This window comes from Geotrypetes seraphini, chromosome 3, assembly GCF_902459505.1.
Source record: "Geotrypetes seraphini chromosome 3, aGeoSer1.1, whole genome shotgun sequence".
Classification (NCBI taxonomy): Eukaryota; Metazoa; Chordata; class Amphibia; order Gymnophiona; family Dermophiidae; genus Geotrypetes; species Geotrypetes seraphini.
This window is the reverse complement of record NC_047086.1, coordinates 261,878,927-261,902,570: the sequence shown is the minus strand read 5'-3', so window position 1 is coordinate 261,902,570 and position 23,644 is coordinate 261,878,927. Positions and strand designations below refer to the sequence as shown.

The window sequence follows — 23,644 nt, the reverse complement described above, 5'->3', positions numbered from 1 at the left end:
AGATAGAGTGGTTTTTAATATTGACTTGAATGTTTTCAGAAACAAGTGCAAGTTAGTACATAGAGGGAATAATAGATAATAAGCTAATTATTTTATTTATTTTTTTTAACTTTATTTTTTATTGAATTTAACATACTTACAAGTATAACTACTTGGTTTAGAAATACAGAATCATGTTCCAAAAGAAAAACATCATTGAACATTACAATATTTAAAATAAATATATATATGAAACTTAACTCTTCCTTAGACCTCAAATTAGGAGGAGGAAAAAGAAAACAAAGATATTATAGGGAGTAATATTACAATAATATAACAAAAAAGTAAAGGCTTAAACGCTACAACCCAGCAATTCCTTTAAGCTACACTCCCTCCACTAGATAAACCTTTGAGATCCAAAAAGGAACGTAGATGATCTGGTGCAAAATACACATATTTCAGACCTTTAAACTTAATAACACATTTGCATGGATAAGCTAGCAAAAAAGTAGCACCTAGCTTCCTTGTCTCTTCTCTCATGCCCAAAAACATTTTCCGTCTTTCCTGGGTTATTCTAGTTACATCATGATATAACCATAAACGTTGACCACAAAAAAGTGATCCAGACTTTTTAAAGAATAACCTCATAACTGCATTAAGATCTTGTTCAAAGATAAAGTTAACAATTAAAGTTCCTCTCTCTTTAACTTCCATAGATGATTCCTCTAATATTGCCGTAAGGTTTTGCAAGTCTTTATCAGTGACCAAATTCTCACCTTTAGGTATATCTGAATTTCTTTTTGAAGTAGGTAAAAAGTATACTTTATTTAAAGGCAGAATCTGATCTTGCGGATAATTCAAACATTCTACCAGAAATTTTTTAAAAATCTCAATGGGTGATATTGCCAAAATCCTTGGGCAATTTAAAATTCTCAAATTCAATCTTCTGTTAAAGTTCTCAATCATTTCTATTTTACGGGCAGTAGAATTTTGTAACCAGCGATGGGCACATGCAACTTTAGCGAGTCTTCGCTACTCTCCACCAACCTCATTTGCATGAGCATTTTTTGGGAGAGTGACTTGCATTTTACAATCGCTACTATAATGGCTGCGATAGCAGCCCATCTTTTTTTTGTTGTTTAAATCTTTATTGATTTTCAAACTTTGATAATGCAATACAATTGGTAAATCATAAATACTAAATGGAATGCACTAATAACTATACAATTATTTCATTAAACAATCATTTACTCCAATCCTCATCTTAATTATTAATACAATAATACATATGATGTGATTTCAATATTATAATTAAATATTTTAACTCCTCAACATACATTTCCCTCCCCCCACCCATCCTCCCTGGATGTGTAAAGAAATCTAATGAAAAGGGAAGAAATATGACCCATACTGTAATGCAACAAAAGTAGTCAATGGACTCCATACATCATTAAAAGAACTCACTAGTCCCTAAACGTTCAGCCATCATTCTTTCATACTTATACGTGGTACACACATTTACCCACCAAAAAGTATAATTAATCCTGTCATAGTTCTTCCAATTATGTGTGATCAGTTGAACACCTATTCCTGTCATGATCAGGAAAGGCGACTAAAGTAGACTTAACATGAAGTAACGTACCACATATTACCTCCTCATAGGATAAGGGGATAGATGACCCAAGAATGAGATTTATTTGTCCCCAAATTGACTTCCAGAAACTAAGTATCAGTGGACAAAAATATATCAAATGATCCAAAGTCCCTATATTAATATGACAATGCCAGTATCTATTAGATTTAGAATTATCTAATTTTTGTAAATGAACTGGGATCCAAAAAATCCTATGTAATAAAAATAACCATGTTTGTCTCATAGATGCTGACGCTGTACATTTCAACCTCCAAGTCCCCCCCCCCAAAAAAAAAAAAGCCTGTCATTTTTTTACACTTTTTTTATTTTTTTTTTTAAATCTAGCCCTATATAAAGGGCAAAAGAATGAGTGGTAAGAAGTGGTGGCAGAACAAATAAAGATAATGGGAAAAAGTGATGTGAAAGGGAAGAGGGATTGCTGGAACAAAAAACATAAAGGAGAAACAAGGAAATGAAAGCAGAGAGGCAGCAATATGGTATGGAGAAAAAGACAAAAGGTGAAATTCACGTGTCTCATTTTCAGTTTAAATATCTGATTATCCCCTGGATTCTGTATAGGTTGCTGAAGGTGAGGTGCTCAATTTTGGGCCCAGATCATAGATCCATGGGCAAAGTAATTGGCTAAATTGGCACTATCAATCAATAATTGATGTTAACAGGTATTAATTGGCAGTAATTAGGAGTTAAACATACAGCCCTACGCCCTAATCTTTAACATGTGTACCTAAATTTCATAGCATGGAATTCCAAAGGGGTTTAATGATGCTGTTTCAACCAGACTCTCTGAAGTTCTCATCCAGACTTTCTCCTAATTAATATTTTTTTAATGTCTTCTTTTTATTCTTAACGGTCGACATAGGGCCTACAATGATGACTTGACAGTATCCCCACCTTCCCTTTCCCCTTTCCAATCTACTATCATAAATTGTAGTTTCTCTCTGCTGCTACTACTACTACTTATTTCTATAGTGCCGAAAAGTGTACGCAGCACTGTACATTTAACGTGCAACAGACAGTCCCTGCTCGGAAGAGCTTACAATCTATCCCTTACTTACAACCACTTTTCCTCCTGTCTTTTCCTATTCCCTATCAACGAAATATTGTAAACTGCCTAGAAATCTAAATGATGGGTGGTATATCAAATTTAACTAAACTTGGAAACTTAGCATCACCATGGGAGAGATATGGACTGCTTGGGGGGAGGGGGTTCTCAGAATGTAGATAAGGTATAATAGAATATCTGCATTTTCACACCTAATCGCCTATGGTTGGGCACAAACATTAACACCAGCATTTGACAGCTGTAAGTGTTCTCTGTGCCAGTATTCTATAAAGGCTGTTCTGTGCAAAGCATCCTTCACAGAATTCTAACTTAGCATGGATTATCCTGTTGCTTAACTCTGGGTGCTATTTACCAAATCATGTCATATGTGACTTCAGAACATTTTTAATTGTCTTGTATTTATTTTTTAAAAAAAAAGAAAGAAAGAAATTAAGCCATAGGGCTCCTTTTATCAAGGTGTGGTAGGCGGTTAACACGCAGAATACCACGCGTTCAACCGCCTGCCGCGCTAGTCACTAACGCCTCCATTGATGAGGCGTTAGTTTTTAGGCTTGCCACGGGGGTTAGCGCGTGAAGAAATGTCCGACGCGCTAACCCCCGTAGCGCGCCTTGATAAAAGGAGCCCATAGTATTTGACCCCTGACACTGATGGTGTTGCAATCTTGTTGGCTCTATATCCTGGATATCTGCCAGTTTGACTTCCATCCTTTTCGAAGTATTGAAGCCCAAATGGTGGCATTCTTTGATTGTTTGTATAAATACATGAACCAAGGAATTGATTCCATGGTGACTGCGATAAGTCTGACAGCAGCTTTTCACATGGTTCCCTGTAATTTTGACAGGCCATGTCAAATGTTCTTCTGCACAACATTTTATAGGTTGAATGCAAATAAGTGTGCTATGAACCAATTGTACCTTGGTAATTATTATGCAAATAGCAAGGGGATTTCAAAAGTGTTGTAAAAGTAATTGCTTTAATGAAAGCAAATCTACATTTATTATCATATAATTCACTTTAAATAATTAGAAAACATCAACTAGTTCATCTTCTCTATGCTTTTTTATAACACTACTTAAAATGTGTTGCAATACATTATTTTCATATGCACACTGCTTTGCTATTCTCTCGACTGTCCCAGATTGGAATCGGAGGCATTTGCTTCTGTTGTTTCCAGTCTTGTTCATAGTATAGACTACAACACATTGCATGCACTGATTTTCTTTCCTATAGAACCAGTGGTGTACCAAGAGGGGGGCGTGGGGAGCCGTCCACCCCGGGTGCACACCTTGGGGGGGGGGGGGTTGCACAGCCGGCTGTTCTCACTGCCTCTAACGCCGACCCTGCAGCTCCGGACTTTCCCACACCTGCTCCCACACCCCCCCCAATCGCTATTATTTTAAACGTTATGGCAGCTGCGGCGCTGTATTGATCTATGTTTCTATGAAGGAGACTTCTAACCTCAGCCTGCCCCGGAACTCTTCCTGCAACAGCAACTTCCTGTTCCCGCCTAGGCGGGCGGTGGCTGCAGGAAGAGTTCCAGGGCAGGCCGAGGTTAGAAGTCTCCTTCGATCAATACAGCGCCGCTGCTGCCATAACGTTTAAAATAATAGCGATCGGGGGGAGGGGGGGAGGGAGCAGGTGTGGGGAAGTCCAGAGCTGCAGGGCCGGCGTTAGAGGGACTAACAGCTGATGGTGCCACAGGGCCCCGCGTGGGGGGGAGGGAGGAAGAAAGAAAACTAACCGAAGCATTGGCAATTTGGGGGGTGCAGGTGTGGGGAAGTCCAGAGCTGCAGGGAGAGTGTTGCTGTACCCAGCTGGAGGGAGAAGGAAGATGAGGGAGGGAATGAAAGGAGATGCCAGGGCTTGGAGGGAAGGAGGAAGGTATGCCAGACTAAGGGAAAAGGAAGGGGGAGATCTCAGAGCATGGAGGGGGAGGGAAAGATGGAAGGAAAGGAGAGAAATGCCAGAGAATCAGAGAAGGGCAGATACCAGACTGTGGGGTGCGAAGAAAAGAAAGGAGAAGAGAGAGATGCCAGAGCATAGAGGATGCGTTGGTGACAGAGAGAAAAAAATGGAGAGGTGGCAGAGCTGAAATCAATCATGTACAAAGGAGAGAAGGGGCACAGGATAGATAGTTATGAAAGGAGCATAGAAAGAAGGAAGATGTTGTATGGAAGAGAGAGAAGGCAGACATTGGATGGAAAGGGCAGAGAGGGCAGTGACTGGAAGGGGCGAGACAGAAGGTGAATAAATAATAAATAAATAGCCACAGTGGATGGAAGGGGTAGAGAGAGGGAGACACTGAATGGAAGTGTGAGGGAGAGGGGGAGCAAACGCTGGAAGGAAGTGGGGAGGAGAAAGAAAAAAGGGCACATGCTGGATTGAGGGACGAGGATAGAGTTAGATACTGGAAGGGGTGAGGGAAAGAGGTGGCAAGCTTTAGGTAGACAGTAAAAAAGGACATTGATGAGAGGGTAGTAAGAATGTAATCTAGACAGATGCAGAAAATAAATTGAAAAGGAAAATGAGGGGAAAAAAGGGAAAAGGATTGCAGAGGAGAGGTGTGGGAGAGGGAAGAAGAGGAGAGAGATGCCAGACCAATGGGGGTGAAAGGAGAGATGGAACGGGGAGGCATACAGTTTCTGGAAGGGGCATAGAAGGAGATAAGATGCCATATAGGGGAAGTGAGATGGCAGACAGTGGATGGAAGGAAGAGAATTAAAGAAGATGAGGAAAGCAGAAACCACAAAAGACAAAGGTAGAAAAAAATTTTCTATTTATTTATTGCTTTAGGAGATGTGTCACTGTTTCTGTGGTGTTGCATTGTATGCAGAGTCCAGCATCTTACTGGTTCAATTTAACCTTTGTCTATGTATTTCTATTTTATCCCCCCTTTTACAAAACTGGAGCGTTTTTTAGCGCCAGCCATGGTGGTAGCAGCTCTGATGCTCAGAATTCTATGAGCGTCAGAGCTGTTACCACTGTGGCTAAAATCCACACTACAGTTTTGTAAAAGAGTGAGGGGTTAGTTTGTGATGACATATTCCATACTAGGCGAAGGTGTTTTCTGTGTTCTGTGTGTTCGAAAGACATGGATTTTTTGTTAGGCTTGCCTGCAGGATTGATCTGTATTAGTCTGGCTTGTTTAGTTTTACAATGGGTGTATTGATGTTGTACTGCTCACTGCAGTATGTAAGATGCTGCCTTTTCCTAGGTACTCATGTGTGATGTGTGGCTTGTTACTAAAAATCATGTTTTCTGTACAGATGGGGTGGGGGTGTCAAAAAACGATGGGCCCCGGGTGTCACATGTGCTAGGTACGCTACTGTATAGAACTTCCCTATGGAGATCCCCAAGCATCAATTTTATTGTCTCCTTTCTTACCTCTTTAATTTCAGTCCTTAGGGCAGCTGATCCAAAAATCAGTTTGTGCCTTTTGTTTATAGAAACATGATGACAGATAAAGGCCAAATGGCCTATCCAGTCTGCCCATCCACAGCATTCACTCTCTCCATCTCTCCTTAAGAGATCCCATGTGCCTGTCCCATGCCTTCTTGAACTCAGACACAGTCTTTGTGTCTACCACCTCTACTGGGAGACCATTGCAGACATCTACCACACTTTCTGTAAAAAACTATTCCCTTAGATTGCTCCTGAGCCTATCACCTTAAAAGTAGGATGGAGACTTGAACATCGAGGATAATAGAATTGCCAGAATGGATTCTCTTTCCCACATCATTGGGCTAGAGACTCCGTTCTGTGAATTCAAATAACAGAAGAGGAAAAGCCATGTAAAAACAAATAGTTTATTGACAGAGCTTCCATAGCCTGGGAAGAGCAAGCCCTCAAAATTTCAGTGCTCTTCAAAGAGAGAAAACAAGGCAAACAGATTTATACCCTAAGTGACATCATTTGTAATAATTATTATGCTTTAGAATACAATGGCACAGTTGATCACATGACTTCCTTTCCAAAACTGCCTTACGTCAGTGTTTACATTAAAAGAACATTCTGTTAAGTTTTTAAACCCAGCAGGTGGCAGTGTTTCACTTTTCTTCCTAAATCAGTTTTGATCTTTGACCTTTCCAAGTATCAATCATGTCAATTACAAACAGGGCCAGATTTTCCTATAGGCTAACTAGGCTTCAGCCTAGGGCCTCAAGATCAAGAGGGGCCTACATTCAAATTGTTAGCAAAATTAAAATTACACTATTCTAAAAACAGTGAACACTAAAACACTGAACCGAAAATAAGGAGAAATTCTACGCTTTGGGATCGGAACCGGCTCCGGCCGCAACGGGGCGCCGACTCGGCTTCTCCCTTTCTTTTTCTCGCCCTGGGAGGAGGATCGGGGAGGGAAAGACGTCAATCTGGAAACAACTGGGCAAAGCCCAGCCCCGTGGGGAGAGAGGCAAAACGTGGATCCGTCAGTACAGAGCGGCCCAGACTGGCATCGGGGGTGGGGGTTTCAGTGGAAGGGGGATGGGAGGCAGGCGATCATCAGAGGGGGGGTGAGGTGAGGAAGGACGCACTGGGGGCACTATGGACATAGGAAGGGGCAATGTTGTGTGTTATGTTTGATTAGTTATTGTTACAAGAACTATATATGGTGCTGAGAATAAATGTCCAAATAAGTGTTCTCGACTTTTTTTTATTTATTATCCGTGTCACATTTTTTATAAAGGTTAGTACGAATAACAACATGTTTCATTTAACATATTGATATATATCACAGTAATGATGTATTTTATTATCTCTCATGTAATTTACAAACTTAAAAATGGGAGGTGAAAGGGCCTCATAAGTGGAATAGCCTAGGGCCTCTTTTCATCTAAATCCGGCCCTGGTTACAAAGCCCTACTTCCTACAAACACATCTTAACCTCTGTATGAACTTCAAAGTAGTATTGTATTTTCTAATCTCTAAGAAACAGATTCTCTGTAAAACCCCCAATTTACTGTTCCTCTGAGAACCTTATCCCATAGATGTATGTGAACAATGGTACATAAATCTATGTCTCTTAAGAGTCACAAAATCAACCTTCTGAACTTCCTAGCATTAGCTGAAATGTAGAATCAGCAATTTAGACAGGGAATGCCAATCTGTGAGCTAGCTAAATCTATTTATTGCAATCAATTTATTACAAGGCCTCATGGCTGAGTTTCCAATGCAATGTACAGATAACTGTATTTTTTATGTATTCACTTAAGTTTGATTCATTCACAATCTCAGTTTTCATATCATCGGTAACAATTGTCACACCTGTAAATTCCAGAAATCTTCAACACACCTCATAACTTCATCCTATGCCCTCTCATTCCGGAGCTTCCTTTTAAATGAAAATGGTTCACCTCATGCGCATTTATGCCACACAAGTATTTAAAAGTCTCTATCATATCTCCCTTCTCCAGCCTTTCTTCCAAAGTATACATATTGAGATCTTTAAGGCTGTCTCCATACTCCTTAACCAGGAGCAATCTTTGCTCCTGGTTAAGTCAGCTTCTATTTCTCGCCCGTACGATTCTTCCTCTTGATAAAGAATGTTATAGAAACACGGCTCGTGTTGAGGAGGAGGGAATTGGAAGGTCTTGTGGAAGACTGGATGAATTGTATGTTCATTTTTTGATGTTTTTGAACACTACTGGATTACTTCACTGGATTTTTTGCACTTGCACTTTATCAGTTTTGATGACTTTGGGATTAGTTTGCACATGAACTTCTTATAACTTTTCCTCTATTGGATGTCTCAGGACTCCAATTTGCCTTGTTGGCTTTTCTACTGAAGGCTATATCAGCTGAAGTTTGGACCAACTTGAGTTAAGTGATTTATGAAAAAATGACTATATAATGAATTATTGGATTCCTTCGCCTCGTTTAATATTTCTTTTGTCCATTTTTCAATGTTTGGATATATGTTAGTATGTTTGTATGCTCGTTTTTTAATGAATTCATGATGTTAGAAATAAAGTATTGAATGCATTTATATTATACATCATGAATTGACACTGGTATATTTAGATTACATTGACATAATATTGAATGAACTTAGATTGTGATTTTAAAGAGTGGATTCTTTGTTGTTCATATTTGATTAGATTTGAATCCTCTTATGTTTTTGAATATAATTTCTCTCAGTAGTTTTGTTTGTTTAAATTACTAATCTACAATGTCACATGTGGTTTATGATTGGTGACTTTGGGAGGTCAGGGATTGTAAAGCATGCGATGATGGTCCCTCTGGCAACCATAGTTGAGTCAAAGCACTGAACAAAGTTGGTTGTAGGATCTGAGCACTTTACACAGTTACAAATATTTATGTATTTATTTATTTATCGAATCACCTAAATTATTTAGAGCTGTGATAGTGGATTGTGCCCAGAAATTGACTGCTATGTTACAGAATACCTGCATTTGCATGCCTAAATGCCATCAGTTGGGCATTGGCATTTATACCAACTTTGGGCAAGTTTAAGTGCTCATGGCTAAAGTTAGGTTTGAAATGCACACTAAGGCTCAAATTCTCGGTGACGGGACTAAATCGCGCGAGACAACGGCGCACTGACAACTGAGCGCAGAAAACTGAGCGCAAGGTTGATGGCGTGCCGAAGAAAAGCACTATTTTAAAGGGCTCCGACGTGGGGGGTGGGGGTACCCCCCCACTTTACTTAACAGACATTTTGCTGCCGTTGTGGGGGGTTTGGGGGGTTGTAACCCCCCACATTATACTTAAAACTGAACTTTTTCCCTAAAAAACAGGCAAAAAGTTTGGTTTCAAGTATATTGAGGGGGGTTACAACCCCCCAAACCCCCCCCCAACGCCAGCGCGATGTCTGTTAAGTAAAATAGGGGGGTTCCCCACCAACACCCCCATCGGAACCCTTTAAAATAGTGCTTTTCTTCGGCGCACCATCAACCTTGCGCTCAGTTGTCTGCGCGCCGATATCTCGCGCGATTTTGTCTATTAACCCAAATTCTCTAACCAGCACCATTGTCAGTGATCGCCTTAAAAGTGTGTGCTGATCACATGTCAGTCACACAACGACGACGGTTACAGAATTATGCCTCCGACAAAGTTAGGTGCCAGAAATGTAGGGAAGGGTTTTTCAGGCCTACATTTCCGGCACCTACCATTGATGTGAATTTCACCTCCATAGGCACTTTAGGCCGCCTAATGCCACTTCCAGTCTTAGCAGCATCTACAGTGGGATTAGGCAGTCTAAAGTGCCTATGGCGGTATGATTCCAGTGCCAATTTTTTTAGGCACCAGTAGGCACCTTGAAACTTGGTTAAAAACGTATTTTAAATGACATTTTTTACTGAGCTTGGTCAATGTTTAGAGAATCCAGGCCTAAGCTACTATTCCGTAAAGGTCTTTCTCCTCAGAGCATCCGTTACAAAATACTATCTTAGTGCAGATCATAAGTGCCTAACTTTAGGCACTCTTTACTGAATCTGGCCTTTCACGTGTTTGTGGTGAGCAGTAGTATAAAGGTAGCAAATGAATAAAAAATCATTGCATATCCTGCTTCTCACTGGAGTTCATAATCTAAAGCTGGGCTATCGGAATGTGCATTATAGAGGAGTTTTTTTCCAACTTAATTCAAGTGGCAAATTTCTAGTGCCATCCCCTCCATAATGGTCCCTCAGGTCCTCCTCGCTTCTGTGACACCCTGTACTCTGCACTGATGCCTTCATTTGTGTCTTACTGCTCTCCTGTGTAGCAATGGATCAGCCACTTGTTCCCATCTTTGTGATGTCACAGCCATGCCACCGTCCTTTAGTGAAACATTAGAAAAGAGTTACTGGGTAAAAAATTGCCACTAATCTGTTATCCCTATTCTGAAACAATTATTATAATGTGGTATATAGTATGATATAAAGTGGGCACTTATAGAATTCTGCACCCCCCATCAAATTGGATGTACCAAGTCCAGACTTGCAAAGGATATATTGGAAAAGACAATGTAATTATTGATGATTATTATGGATGGATTAAGTTTGATGAATTGTTGAGAATAACGGATAGGTATCCACATAAAGTACCAATTAAAGGTGGATTCACTGAATTTATTTCAAAAATAATTTTTATTACAAGTAATGTTATGGCAAGTGAATGGTATACATTTGAGAATAGGGTGCAGAGAATGCCAACATTACACAGAAGGATTAACAAATACATTTGGTTTAATAACCCCCCTGGAAATTTTGAACATTGCCCCTTAGGGGTAATAGGTTTTAAAATTGATTACTAAGGGGGTGTAGGGAGATCCCCTGCTGGGGTTAGGGGTGAAACTCCTATACAAGAGGATTAATTCCAGTGATATAAAAAGTTTGTCTAATTTGAAGAGCTTCTGTATTTGCTTGATTAGTGGGTTGAGTTAAGAGGATCCAGCCAGTCCATTCAACATCAGATTGCATAGTATCAACCATAATTTTCTATTATCTTATCATCCTGTGATGTCATAAATTTTAATTTGCAGCTATGTAGGATATTTTTTGTGACATTTTTCTATGTCAGCCTACCACCTCAACTTATTTAGGGGCAAGAAACTTCCAGGACCCAGCTAAAATGGACCTTAGTGCCACTGTTTTGTGTTGACTGACTTGTGCTGCCCTCCCCCAAATCTTCTGGACAGAGTTTATAGCAGGGGTGTCCAACCTTTTGGCTTCCCTGGGCCGCATTGGCCGAAAAAAATGTTTCTGGGGCCACACAAATGCTGCAGCAAGACAGAGGAGGGAGCCGTCAAGACGGTAAACCCCCGGGGGCAGCAGAGGAAACCACTGCATCACCTTCGACCAGGGCCGCACAAAATACTTCACGGGGCCGCATGCGGCAATTGGGACACAAGTTAGACACCCCTGGTTTATAGAATCCTCAACCCAAAACGGGGATTTGAATTTAGATTCACCAGCTTCAGTGTGCAGTCCTGCCACAAGAAAGGCTTTGTTTAATATCTATTTTGATGCTTGCTCTGGTACCGGTTAGGGTATCATGAGTAGTTCCTAAAGATTTCCACTGCAATGTAAAGCAATAATTAAAGTTAGCTGGAATAAAATCCTGTCTTTTGAAAGACAAAACCGATCTGAAACAAATATTGAAAATGTCTTCCATTTCCTACTGTCTTTTCCCTTGGCTTCTGTGCATTCAGAGGGCAATTCACAGAGCGCATTAGTGATTGGTGGATTAGTCACCCACAAGAAGCCATTGTAAATGTTGCTGTGCACGTTGAAACAAGCAGATTTCCATTTGAGAAGACCCTTGCCTTTTCTGAAAAAAGCACAAAATGTCAACATTTTAATGAATTAATGTTATTTATGGGAAGGAAAAAATGTCACAGAACTTTGTGCAGAAGGAAGGGAGCCAGACTGAATAAGCTCGGCTCTCAGCTGCTGTTTGCTTAAGTGGTGTATCAAATAAACTGAACTATGAACTATGTTATCATCATCCACTTTTACATGCGGTCAGTGATGGGGCAGGGGGTCAAAAAGGCTGACTTCCTTCAAGTGTAGTGGCAAGGATCACTTTCAAACTGAGACAGACGGAAGGCCTGAATAGGCACCTATTAATCATTTGATGTACATTTGTTTTTGTTATATGTTTTACATATTTCATTTCATATTTTAAAGTGTATTCTGCCTGCAATAGGTCCTCTACTTACTAGATAGGATGTTCATTTTCATAAATAAAGAGAAGATATTTACCATATATACTTGAATATAAGCCGGGATTTTGGAGCCCAAAAATTGGCCCAGAAATGGGGATCCTGGTTTATATTTGGACAAGGGCCCCCCTCCCAGACTTATTGCAGGCCGCAGTCAGGCTCTACCCTGACCCCCTCCCTGCCCTGTCTGTCGTACTGCTCTGCCGATCCCTGGTGGTTCAGAGGTGCAGTGGGCAGGAGTGAGCTTTCCGTGCTCCTGCCCTGCCGCTAACCCGGTCGATCGCTGCCATGGCCGCCGCGAGTTCTGCTTTCTTCAGCTGCTGAGCAGCACCAAGCAGGAGAGTGCTTTGTTGCTGCTGCTTGGCGCTGAGCAGCTTTCTGAACCAGTCAGGAAGCCGAGCAGTGCAGAGCAGGAGCGCACTTTGGCGCTGCTCGGCTTCCTGACTGGCTCCTGCGAATTCTCATGAGAATTCACGGGAGCCAGTCAGGAAGCCAAGCAGCAGTGACAAAGCGCTCTCCTGCTCGGTGCCACTCAGTGGCTGAAGAAACCAGAACTCACAGCAGCGACTGACCGACCGGGTTAGAAGCAGGGTAGGAGCGCGGAAACTCGCTCCTGCCCACTGCACCTCTGGACCACCAGAGATCAGCAGAGCAGGTACAATGGATAGGGCAGGGAGGGTGGCAGAACCTGACAGGGAAGGGAGGGAGGGGGCTGGGTGCAGTGCCTGGCAGGGAGGGGGCTGGGTGCAGTGCCTGACAAGGGATGGAGCGAAGGGGGCCGGGTGCAGAGCCTGACAGGGGAGGGAGGGGGGCGCTGGGTGCAGATCCGGGCAGGACACTTGAATATTAAGTTGCCTGACTTATATTCGAGTCAACTATTTTTTCTCCTTTGGGGGGAAAATGGGAATCTCGACTTATATTTGGATCGACATATATTTGAGTATATACAGTATATGGTTTAATTTGAAATCCTTTGTATTGGTCTACTTCATTGTGTGCAAAAGTGTGGCAATTAAAATCCTTTTGTCCAGTAATGAACTTGTTTGGAGTCTTGCTTTGTAATCGTGATTTGGAAAGCTCAGTCATTTTAGCTGCCTGGTGATAAGATGGTATAATGAACAACCAGGAGTGGAGCCGCTACCAGAACAGCTCCTGAAGACACCTTTTGCGGCGAAACACGGAGTAACGTGTCGTGCACATTATTTACTTATGACATTTAAGGATTTATGATACTGAAGACAGATCAACAACGAAAAACACTAAGTGAATATACAGTTGCTGCTAAGTTATGGACATTGCTATGCACTTTATTAAGAGATTTTAATTGGATTGAATGAACTGGAGGGCTTCGTTTGGGTATTGAATGCATGGTGGGATATAATGTAAATGATAAGTTATACAATTAGATTTTGATGTATTGTAATAAATAATTAAGTGATTTTATATTAGCTTTTTTTGTATGTTTAAATATTTATATATTTATGGAAGCTATTTATATGTATTGATAAGTCCCAAATAGAGAATATTTAACAGATATCTAAACAGGCATAGATAGGACTGCCTTTTGTGTTATCCTATATGCCTAGTTAGCTATCCAGGCACCAGCATTGAATATCACTGGGTCCGCCCTTGGACTGCCCTCATTCCGCCCAGGCACTAACCAGATAGTGCCACGGTGGTTTGCTCACTATCCCTTTAATTTTACAACAAGTCACCTAAAGTTAGGCACTAGAGAATGACACGAGGAAAAAAAATCTGTCTCCGTCACTACCCCGTCACTAGACCACCGTCCCCTTTACCGCCCCGTCCCCCGCCATCCCCTTCACTGTCCTGTCCCTGTCCCCGCTGTCCCCTTCATCGCCCCGTCCCCGCAGCATCCACCCTTCCCTCAGGCACCCCTCGCGCAGTCCGTGCAATTCCCTCCCTCCCCCTTACCTTCGCAGCGCGTTTTAAGGTTTTAATCTTGTTAAAAGCCGCTGGAGTGTTCGTGCAGTCGCCTGCGTGTGGGCGGAAGCTTCTCCTCTGACACCCGCACACGCGCGACTGCACGTGCGCTCCGGTGGCTTTCAACAAGACTGAAACCTTAAAACGTGCCACGAAGGTAAGGGGGAGGAAGGGAGATAGATAGATTCGGGTGGGTAGATAGGAAGGAGAGAGGGGGGCCGCGCGCAATCGGTGACCGCACGCGTTCCCATCTCTTAACTGTGGGGACAAGGCCATTCACTGTTCCACGGGGCGGTGGATGGCCTAGTCCCCGTACCTGGGGTGAGCACCTTTCCCCCTCCACCGTTTTGGCGGGTTACCCGCGGCTACTCGTGGCTAGCCACTGGTAACATCCACTGTGTCATTCTCTATTAGGCATTAAAAGCACACATAAGTTATAGAATACTAGCTCTTACATGGTTTACAGTCATAAGCGCTCGGGACAAAGCCGCGCCGATATTAGAGAGCAGACACTTGAGCCCAAGACTCAAGTGTGCCACCATAAAAGTTTATTTTAAAGAGCTCCGACAGGGGGGGGTTGAGGGGAGAATCTCCCCAGTTTACTTAATAGTGTTTGCGCTGCCGTTGGGAGATAATACATTGTTGCTGCTTTAATATTTAAATATTTATAGACTAGGGTGTAGAACAGGAGTGTCAAAGTCCCTTCTCGAGGGCCGCAATCCAGTCGGGTTTTCAGGATTTGCATGAGATCTATTTGCATGCACTGCTTTCATTGTTTGCTAATAGATCTCATGCATATTCATTGGGAAAATCCTGAAAACCCGTCTGGATTGCGGCCCTCGAGGAGGGACTTTGACACCCCTGGTGTAGAAGAAGGAGCCTGTGCTTATTTTAGGTTACGTTCTTGTGTTACTGTGAGAGAACTTCCCACAGCAGGAGTATAAGCTGCCCTAATCCCTGTGTTTTCTTTTCCCTCAGTGTTCAGTGTGGATTGCAGCACTGTGGAGTGCCCTCCCGTCCAGCAGGTTGTTTGTCCATCAGATAGCTATGAAACACAAGTGAGGCTGACTGCCGATGGATGCTGCACCCTTCCCACCAGGTTTGTTGCAGCCTTATTTTCACTAGCATCTCTCCCTCAAGTCACACATGAGAGAAATGGAATTTTATTGTTCCTATCTCCTCTGACTAGAAGTTTTGATGAAAATTAAACTTGCTGATGTGACCTCAGCTGTACACTTTGAAGGCCACAGACACTCCAGCCAATATTTAGCCCGCAGTGATCAGCAGTTTTTTAGATGCTGACTGCTGTGGACAGAAATAGCCCCAGATATTAAATCCTGGAACATGTTCAGGCAGCAGATTTGAATATCCAGGGCTAATACCACTTGTTCTGACTTCTGAATATCAGCCAGAACCTACATAAGTATTTCTTCCATTCCCCACGTCCCCTTCCTCCACCTGATTCCAATCCCCCTCCCTCCAACCCCCATGGAAGAAAATCAAGATCACCCCAGGATCCCCTACCCTCCAACCCACGCCATCCCACCCCCCCACCAAGAATATCAAGAACCCTCCCAGGATTGTGGTAGGCTTACCTGCACAGTTCCTGGTGGTCTAGTAGGGAAGTGGGCAGGAGTGATGCCCACTTTCTCCTGCCCACTGCAGTTGCCAACTTAAATGGCTGCCACAACCTCTAGCGGTAACTATGATACTTCAGAATGGTTTAAAACAGTCCTAAATTTGCCTAGTTAGCTATGCCGGCACCCGCATGACTGTCAGCAACTCCCTGACTTCACTCATTCAATGCACCTTTGCGGTCCAGCTCAAAAATGTCCACTTTGTGCCGATATTTAGAGGCACTTCTTGGTTAAGTGACACTGTATATCAGCTGATAGGTGGCCACAAGCAATATAAGCAGGCAGAAGTTTTTTCTGCCCACTTATTTTGCCTTGAATATTAGCCAGGGTATTTTCTTACAGCAGAATTTTTTTTAGGGAATAATATGAGCCACATATCATTTTAGACCACTGTAAATTCCTTCCAGACCTCCAACAAAGAAAAGTTGAAGTCTTGGCCTTTCATACTTACAGGACTCAAAGTTGTATTGCTTGAAACCTTCTATAAGGCAGATCTATAAGTGGGGGCCTCCTTTTAAGCACCCCAGTGCTGCATGGTGAGTGTCTATTCTGTAACTACATCTGGGCATTTAGTTCTATTATACATGTAGAATATCAGTGTAATTGGTATTGGCATACTTTATATATATATATATATATATATATATATCATGCCCTTCTACAAGGCAAGTAACAAGCAAAAAACCTACATAATATTAAAATTCAAACAGCAACAACACAACACAAAAAAGTCAGAATACAATCTATATAAACAGTGTAATCTGGCATCGGTATACCTTACATTAACATGTCCGCTGCTACACCACCATAGACCTACCATAACTGTGGGAATCTAAATGCCGCAAAGGCACGTATAACTTATAACTTACATTCTAAATGGTAACATTGCCCATGTCCCTCCAATGCTTCACTTTCTTGGATTAACATGGTATTAGAGCCATTTTTAGAACACTAAGACATTCAAAAAAACGGCATACTGTAAATTGGCACTTGGACGTCCTAATTGTTAGGATGTCCAAGTGCTGATTTTCAAAAACATCTTTCTGGACGTCTTGCGAGACATCGTAGCCACTGTGCATTCAAAACTAAAGGGTGGCGGTGGGGGCACTGGAGGTGTGTTCTGGGAGGGCTTGCACTTGGACTTCTTGTGGAAATAATCAAACTTTTTCCAAGACGTCGTGGATGGAACTTAGACATTCTGAGCAAGACCTATTTTAAAAGCATCTAAGTGCCAAAAAGGTACCCAAACTGACTAGTTGATCACTGGAGGGATTAAGTTATGATCCCCCATGCACTCACCCAGTGGTCAGTGGCCCCCCTCTCACCCCCAAAACATCTGAATGAAACAGTACATACCTGTCTCTAGAACAGCAGCACCTAGTGTGGGAAATCCTAGTAGAGCATCACATAGGTGTCTTAAGAAGCCAGATGAATGGTCTAGTAAGCCACAGAGAGTGTGGTTGTTTAACCACAAAGAGGTGGTATATAAGCCCAATCCCTTACAGTTGGGTAAAGTATGTTTTGGAGGGCTTACCATACATTAGAAGGGGGTTATGGTGAGATGTACCTCTGGCACTCTTTATGTGAAGCTCACAGCAGTGCCATCTAAGGTGCCCCACTGCTCTATTGGCATGTCTATGTGGCTAGTCCATTACAATGCTGGCCCCTCCCACATCCAAATGGTCTGAATTTGCATGTTTTGAACTTGCACATTTTTGTGGTTAAAAATGGTAAACAAAGTTGGACGTCCTAAGGTTAGACGTCCTGGCGGCCAAAACGTCTAAGCAGGCGATTTAAAAAAAAAAAAAAAATTAGCCATCAGGAAGCAGTGTGGGCTCAGGCTGGCTCCCTCCCTTGTCGATACATGCTGGACCACAAGGCTATAAGGGTATTTTTTAAAGGTAGGACGGGACGGGGGGGTGCTTTAAAAAGGTATGGGGGTAAGGGGTGTTTTTAAAATGTACGGGGGATTTAAAAAGGTACAGGAGGGATTTAAAAAGGTACTGGGGGGATAGGGTGCAGAGCCTGGCAGGGAGGGGTGACAGGGTACAGAGCCTGGCAAGGAGTGTGGGGTTGGGTGCAGAGCCTGGCAGAGAGCGGGGACAGGGTGCAGAGCCTGGCAAGGAGTGTGGGGTTGGGTACAGAGCCTGGCAGGAAGTGTGAGGTTGAGTGCAGAGCCTGGTAGGGAGCGAGGGGGGCTGGGTGCAGAGCCTGGGTTGAGAATGTTTTTTTTTTTCTTGTTTTCCTCCTCTAAATCTAGGGTGCATCTTATGGTCAGGTGTGTCTTAAGGAGCGAAAAATACAGTAGTTATTTTGCTGCCACTTATATACGTGTGGTTTTACCCATGACAGTGCCAGTATTCTGTGCATTTATATAGGCAAGTGGCATGTAAATTTGGGTGCCCAGTTATAGAACTGCCCTCTTTGTGTCTGCTACTGTGTGTACAATATTATGTGCATGTACCGTATCTTTCACTTGAAAAAGTAGCTTTTTATTGTCTTGTATTTAGAAGGTGCAGTCTGTCGTCCATGTGGAGAAGGCAACTTTCATTCTGATCTTTTTTTCAGCTTTGGGTAGGGTACACAGACTGAGAAAGAAATGGTTTCACTCGTCTGGCTCAAGTGCAGCCCAGCTGATTTGTTTTTTTTTTCTTTTTTTTAGTTTTTTATTTATTACCATTTAAATCTTAACTTTCAAAGAACAAACCTATAAATGATAATGGAATGGCAGCAAATGGCACATTGTTTTTTAACAATTAAGAAAGATTAACGCCCCCATTTATGAAGTCATGTTATTTATTTATTTCATTCATTTTATATCCCCTCCTCCCCAAAGAGCTCAAGTTAGGTTACAAGGTAACATAACATAACATCGTGTTTCTTAACTGTGTAACTAAGTTCAACGCGGTATACGAAAGATTATAAACAATATCATGAAGAACTAGAAAAGTTATTTGATCAAGTTCTAAAGTGTTTATAGGAACAAGCTGTATATAGTAATGATCGAAATTCTTTATCGTGGGGTGCTGCTTGAAATGCTAAAGTTTGATCAATAAATTTTTTGCTTTTACAACCCTGTACAGGTAATATTTGGACAAACGAGTTACATAATGATAATTAGTCAAATGGGTTACAGTGACAATTGAATAGTACAGTTAAACTTCCTAAAGCCTTCAATAGGGTTTCATGGACCCTTATGATGGCTACTTCACAGTGTTTTGGCTTTGCAGACCATTTTTCAGATGACTGGCGCTCATTTATGAAGAACCTGTAGCATTCATTCGTGTCAACAAATCCTACACAAAAAACATTTAGATAGGCTTTTTTTAAATCACTGGCTGCAGAAGTATTAGCTCTGATACTCATAGAAATTCTATGATAAATAAATAAGCAGCTAGGTTGGCGTACTATGCATATAAGTGTCTTCTTAGAAATACCTCAGCCCCACCACTCCACCGCTATGTTGAATTTCAAAAACGCGGGAGATTGACGTGGTAGCTCATCATAGGTAAATGATTTTTTTTAAACGCTGTGATAATTCAAACGTGTTCATGAAGATGCCTTTTTTTCAACTACAATAGTGTCAAGAAATTATTACAAAAGTATATACCGTATTTGCCGGCGTATAAGACGACTGGGCGTATAAGACGACCCCCCCAACTTTTACAGTTAAAATATAGAGTTTGTTATATACTCGCCGTATAAGACTACCCCTTCTTCCGATTCGCGACCCCCCCCCCCAAGCCGGCAAAAACAGCTTTGCACCGCAGGCCCAGCCGCCCAAGACGAGTCGGAGGCCCCTACCCGCCGCATCCTGCACGTGGGCAGACTCACCACAAACGCTGCTGATGGCCCGACACGCTGACCTCCCCGCGCACGCTGACCATCTTCTATCTGCCTGCACTTTCCCCGCGGCCCTCTTCGGCGACTCAGCAGGGGCAGCGATCAAGACAGGCTGCAAACGTCGGGACCTTCCCTCTCTGAGTCCCGCCTATTTTGTTTCAACTTCCTGTTTCCGCATAGGCGAGACTCACAGAGGGAATGACCGCCTGTCTTGATCGCCCGAGGCTGGGAGGAACAGAAGATTTCTGCAAACACCATCGGGGCAGAAAATTTAACGGGTCCATCTTGCCGGTCCTGTGCGGACCGGCAGGAATTTTCTGCGGACCAGCACATAAACAGTACCCGGCGTATAAGACGACCCCCGACTTTGGGGAGGATTTTAAGGTACTGAAAAGTCGTCTTATACGCCGGCAAATACGGTACTTAGCTTTTATACACAGCTGAACCTGGGAGTCTGACCCGACATGTTTCGCACACACAGTGCTGTCTCAAGGGTCTCCCTGTGTCAAAAGTAAAAAACAATACTTAGGGAAGCTGCAGTGGAATATTTTACACACTACCTCCCCCCGCAGAATAAGTTCACAACCACTTCATCCCATCCTCAATAAATGCTTACCGAGGCCGCCGTTGTCATCCGACATACTGGTATTATATTAAAGCATAGAAATTCTATGAGCATCTGAGCTTTTACCCCCATGGCCAGTGATAAAAAAAAAGCCTAATGTGGCTTCATAAAAGGGGAGAGGTAAGTAAGGAAAGGAAAATGTAACAATTTAGTCTGCAAATTCACTGGCCAAGATACAAGGAAAAGAAGAAATTATAAGACATGTGACAAAATTCATCACCGTTCCCATCCATGCAGATAACTATGGGAAAGTTCAAATTCGATTTATTTGATATACCGCATATATAAAACCAAACAATCCCATGTCATTCTTTAGTGTCTAATGGAGAATGACACAGTGACAAAATTCATCACCGTTCCCGTCCCAGCGGATAACCGCGGGAAATAATCCCATGTCATTTTCTAGTGTCTATTTCAACCTCAATTCTTCTACACCAGCATTCTTCAAAGCAAAACTTGCGGGTCAGTGGTTGTGGCCATTCATACTCTGATTCTTCCCTCTGTCCTTAAACAATGACATGAAGATGGTTATCCGCGGGGACGGGAACGGTGATGAATTTTGTCACCTTGTCATTCTCTAGTGTCTATCTCAACCTCAGTCTTTCTACACTAGCATTCTTCAATGGAAGGCTTGAGGGTCAGTAGTTGTGCCCATTCATACTCTGATTCTACCCTCTCTCCTTAAAGAATGACATGGAGATGGTTTCCCGTGGTTATCTGCGGGGATGTCACCATGTCATTCTCTAGGCGCTGGGCAGCGTTCTGTCCGCCCAGCACCAGTGCTGAACTCATATTCCATGCAAGGCTGTTTCCAGCAACTAGCATTGAATATCCGTTTTTATTTTTTGCCTCAGCAACTTAACTGGTTTTACAGAAAGGGTGGTAGATACATGGAATAGTCTCCCAGTAGAGGTGGTGGAGACAAAGACTGTGTCTGAATTTAAGAAAGCGTGGGACAGACACGTGGAATCTCTTAGGGAGAGGAGGGGATAGTGGATGCTGTGAATGGGCAGAATGGATAGGCCATTTGGCCTTTATCTGCCTTCATGTTTCTATGTTTCTATGCTGAAATTCAGCGCTAACAAGAGCTTAGTGGCTAGAGATAGGTCTGTTATTTATGTGGCCTATTTACACCACTAAACTTAATCGGTTAGGTGCTGAATATTCATGCCTAGCCAGCTATGTTGCATGATACAGCCAGTTAGTGGCTAGCCTCTAGCCAAAAATGTTTAGCAGGAGATAACCAACTATCTCCTGCTGAGTATCCACAGTTAGGCACATACATGCTATTTAATGGCCCATTAAATAGTTTTAAATATTAGGGGATTAATGCATATATATCAGCATGCCACCTAAGACCCGGATTCGATAACCGGTGCTGTTGTCAGCGGCTGCCTATTGTGTGTCAATCACGTGACAGTGATGGGTACAGAACTGTGCCTCCGGCAAAGGTAGACACTGGAAATGTAGGCCAGAGTTTTCCAGGTCTATCTTTCCAGCTCCTTCCTTTGATGGGAATCCCGCTCTGTAAGCGCTTTAGGCCGCCTAACACCACTTCTGGCCTAAAGCGCCTATGGAGGCGCGATTCCCACGCTGGTTTTATAGGCACTGGTAGGCACCTTGAAACTCAGTTAAAAACATAATTTAAATGGCATTTTTTTTTTTTTACTGAGCTTGGACCTAAAAAAATCAGCGCCAATTAGAGAATCTGGGCCTAAGTGTGTATTTTGCATAACGTGTATTTGCAAGGCAGTGTGTACATGGTGTGACACTTGAGAGGGACATAAACTTGGCTTCCTTGTATATGCGTAGAATACTTTTATTTATATGCATCTCTGTCGCACTTAGGCACTCACAGTAGAGCTGGTGTACATGGGAGTGCCTAAATGTTAGGCATCTATATACCCAGGTAGGTTAGTATTCTCTAAAGCAGAGGCATCCAACCTTGACCCTCGCCAGATCAGGTTTTTAGGATTTCCCAAATGAATATGCATGAAATCTAGTTGCATATAATGGAAAGCAGTGCATGCAATTAAATTTCATGCAAATTAATTGGAGAATTCTTGAAATCCCAACTGGATTGCGGCCCTCGAGGACCGATGTTGGACAGCCCTGCTCTAAAGGAATAGGTGCCTACCTTCTTTTATTGAACATGCTCTGATTATGAGCCATGTAGATGTTTAATTCTAGACCCCCTTAATGTAGAATTACCCCTGTAGTGCAGATGCCCCATAGCCATGCTTCACAGCTAAGATTCCTTATCAGGCACAGGACTTCCCAAACCATCCGGAGGAATCCATAGCCAGTCAAGTTTTCAGGATGTCCACAATGAATAAATATGCATACCTGTAGCCTTAAAACCTGACCTGCTGTGGAATCTCTAGGACAGACTAGGAAATTCCCAGTACAGCTCCATGTCAGGAAGGCAAGTCTGAGCCAGCTTTGGTCTTTCAAAAGGGAGTTGTTTGCTCTGTCTTTAAAGATGCTGTTGTATTAGCCTTGGCACCATACTGATAAAAATATGTACTACAAGGTGAATCTGGTTGATAAACATAAAGACCTCTGTTCTTTAGAATTTTGAGGTATGTCAAAAGAATTCTCCACAGAGCCAAATATCCCCTGAGCCAGTCTAAATATCTGTTGAAAGTATGACTAGAAAAAAAAAGTAGCTGAATGACTGAGAATCTATTGATATTCGGCTGACCCTGTGGCTCTGAAACATTTCAGAACAAAAATAAAATAAAATAAAGCTGTTGGTGCAATGAAATTTAGCAACAAACAGAACCTTATAGCTACATTTGTAAACTATTTCCTTCAGACATCAGGGCTCCAGTTTATTCTCTACTGATTTAAAATTCTGATTTGTTAGAATGCAACAGTCAATGGTCATAAAGAATTATCGCATTTTTCGCTCCATAAGACGCACCAGAAGAGGGATCATGGAGTTCCTGATCTACTTCCTGAGCCTGCCTTGAGTCCCATGGATGCGGTAGTTTTGATGAGACCAGCAGGCATGTTGCCACCATTCTCTCACTTTGCAGAGCACAGTGGGTAGGGCATTTCTTTGGTGGTATGGTAGGGGGAACAGGGCTTTCTAATTCCTTGATTTTGAATGGGGGTAGGGGGTGGAGGACTCTTACAGGGTCTAAATGAATGGAGGCCTTAGTCCAATATGCCTAACAGGGAACTTGCCCTTATGGCTAAAGACATGGCAGACATAGCCGTGCCAGTCCTCAA

At 42.5% G+C, this 23,644-nt stretch overlaps 1 protein-coding gene across 1 annotated transcript in view; it reads left to right on the top strand.

Annotated features, from left to right (window-relative positions):
* Nucleotides 1–23,644, top strand: part of CRIM1 (cysteine rich transmembrane BMP regulator 1) — a 1,144,468-nt gene that overhangs the window by 561,117 nt on the left and 559,707 nt on the right. Inside the window, exon 4 of the mRNA XM_033937787.1 lies at nt 15,281–15,401. Coding sequence (XP_033793678.1) covers nt 15,281–15,401 — 121 coding nt within the window. The remainder of the gene's footprint in view (nt 1–15,280; nt 15,402–23,644) is intronic.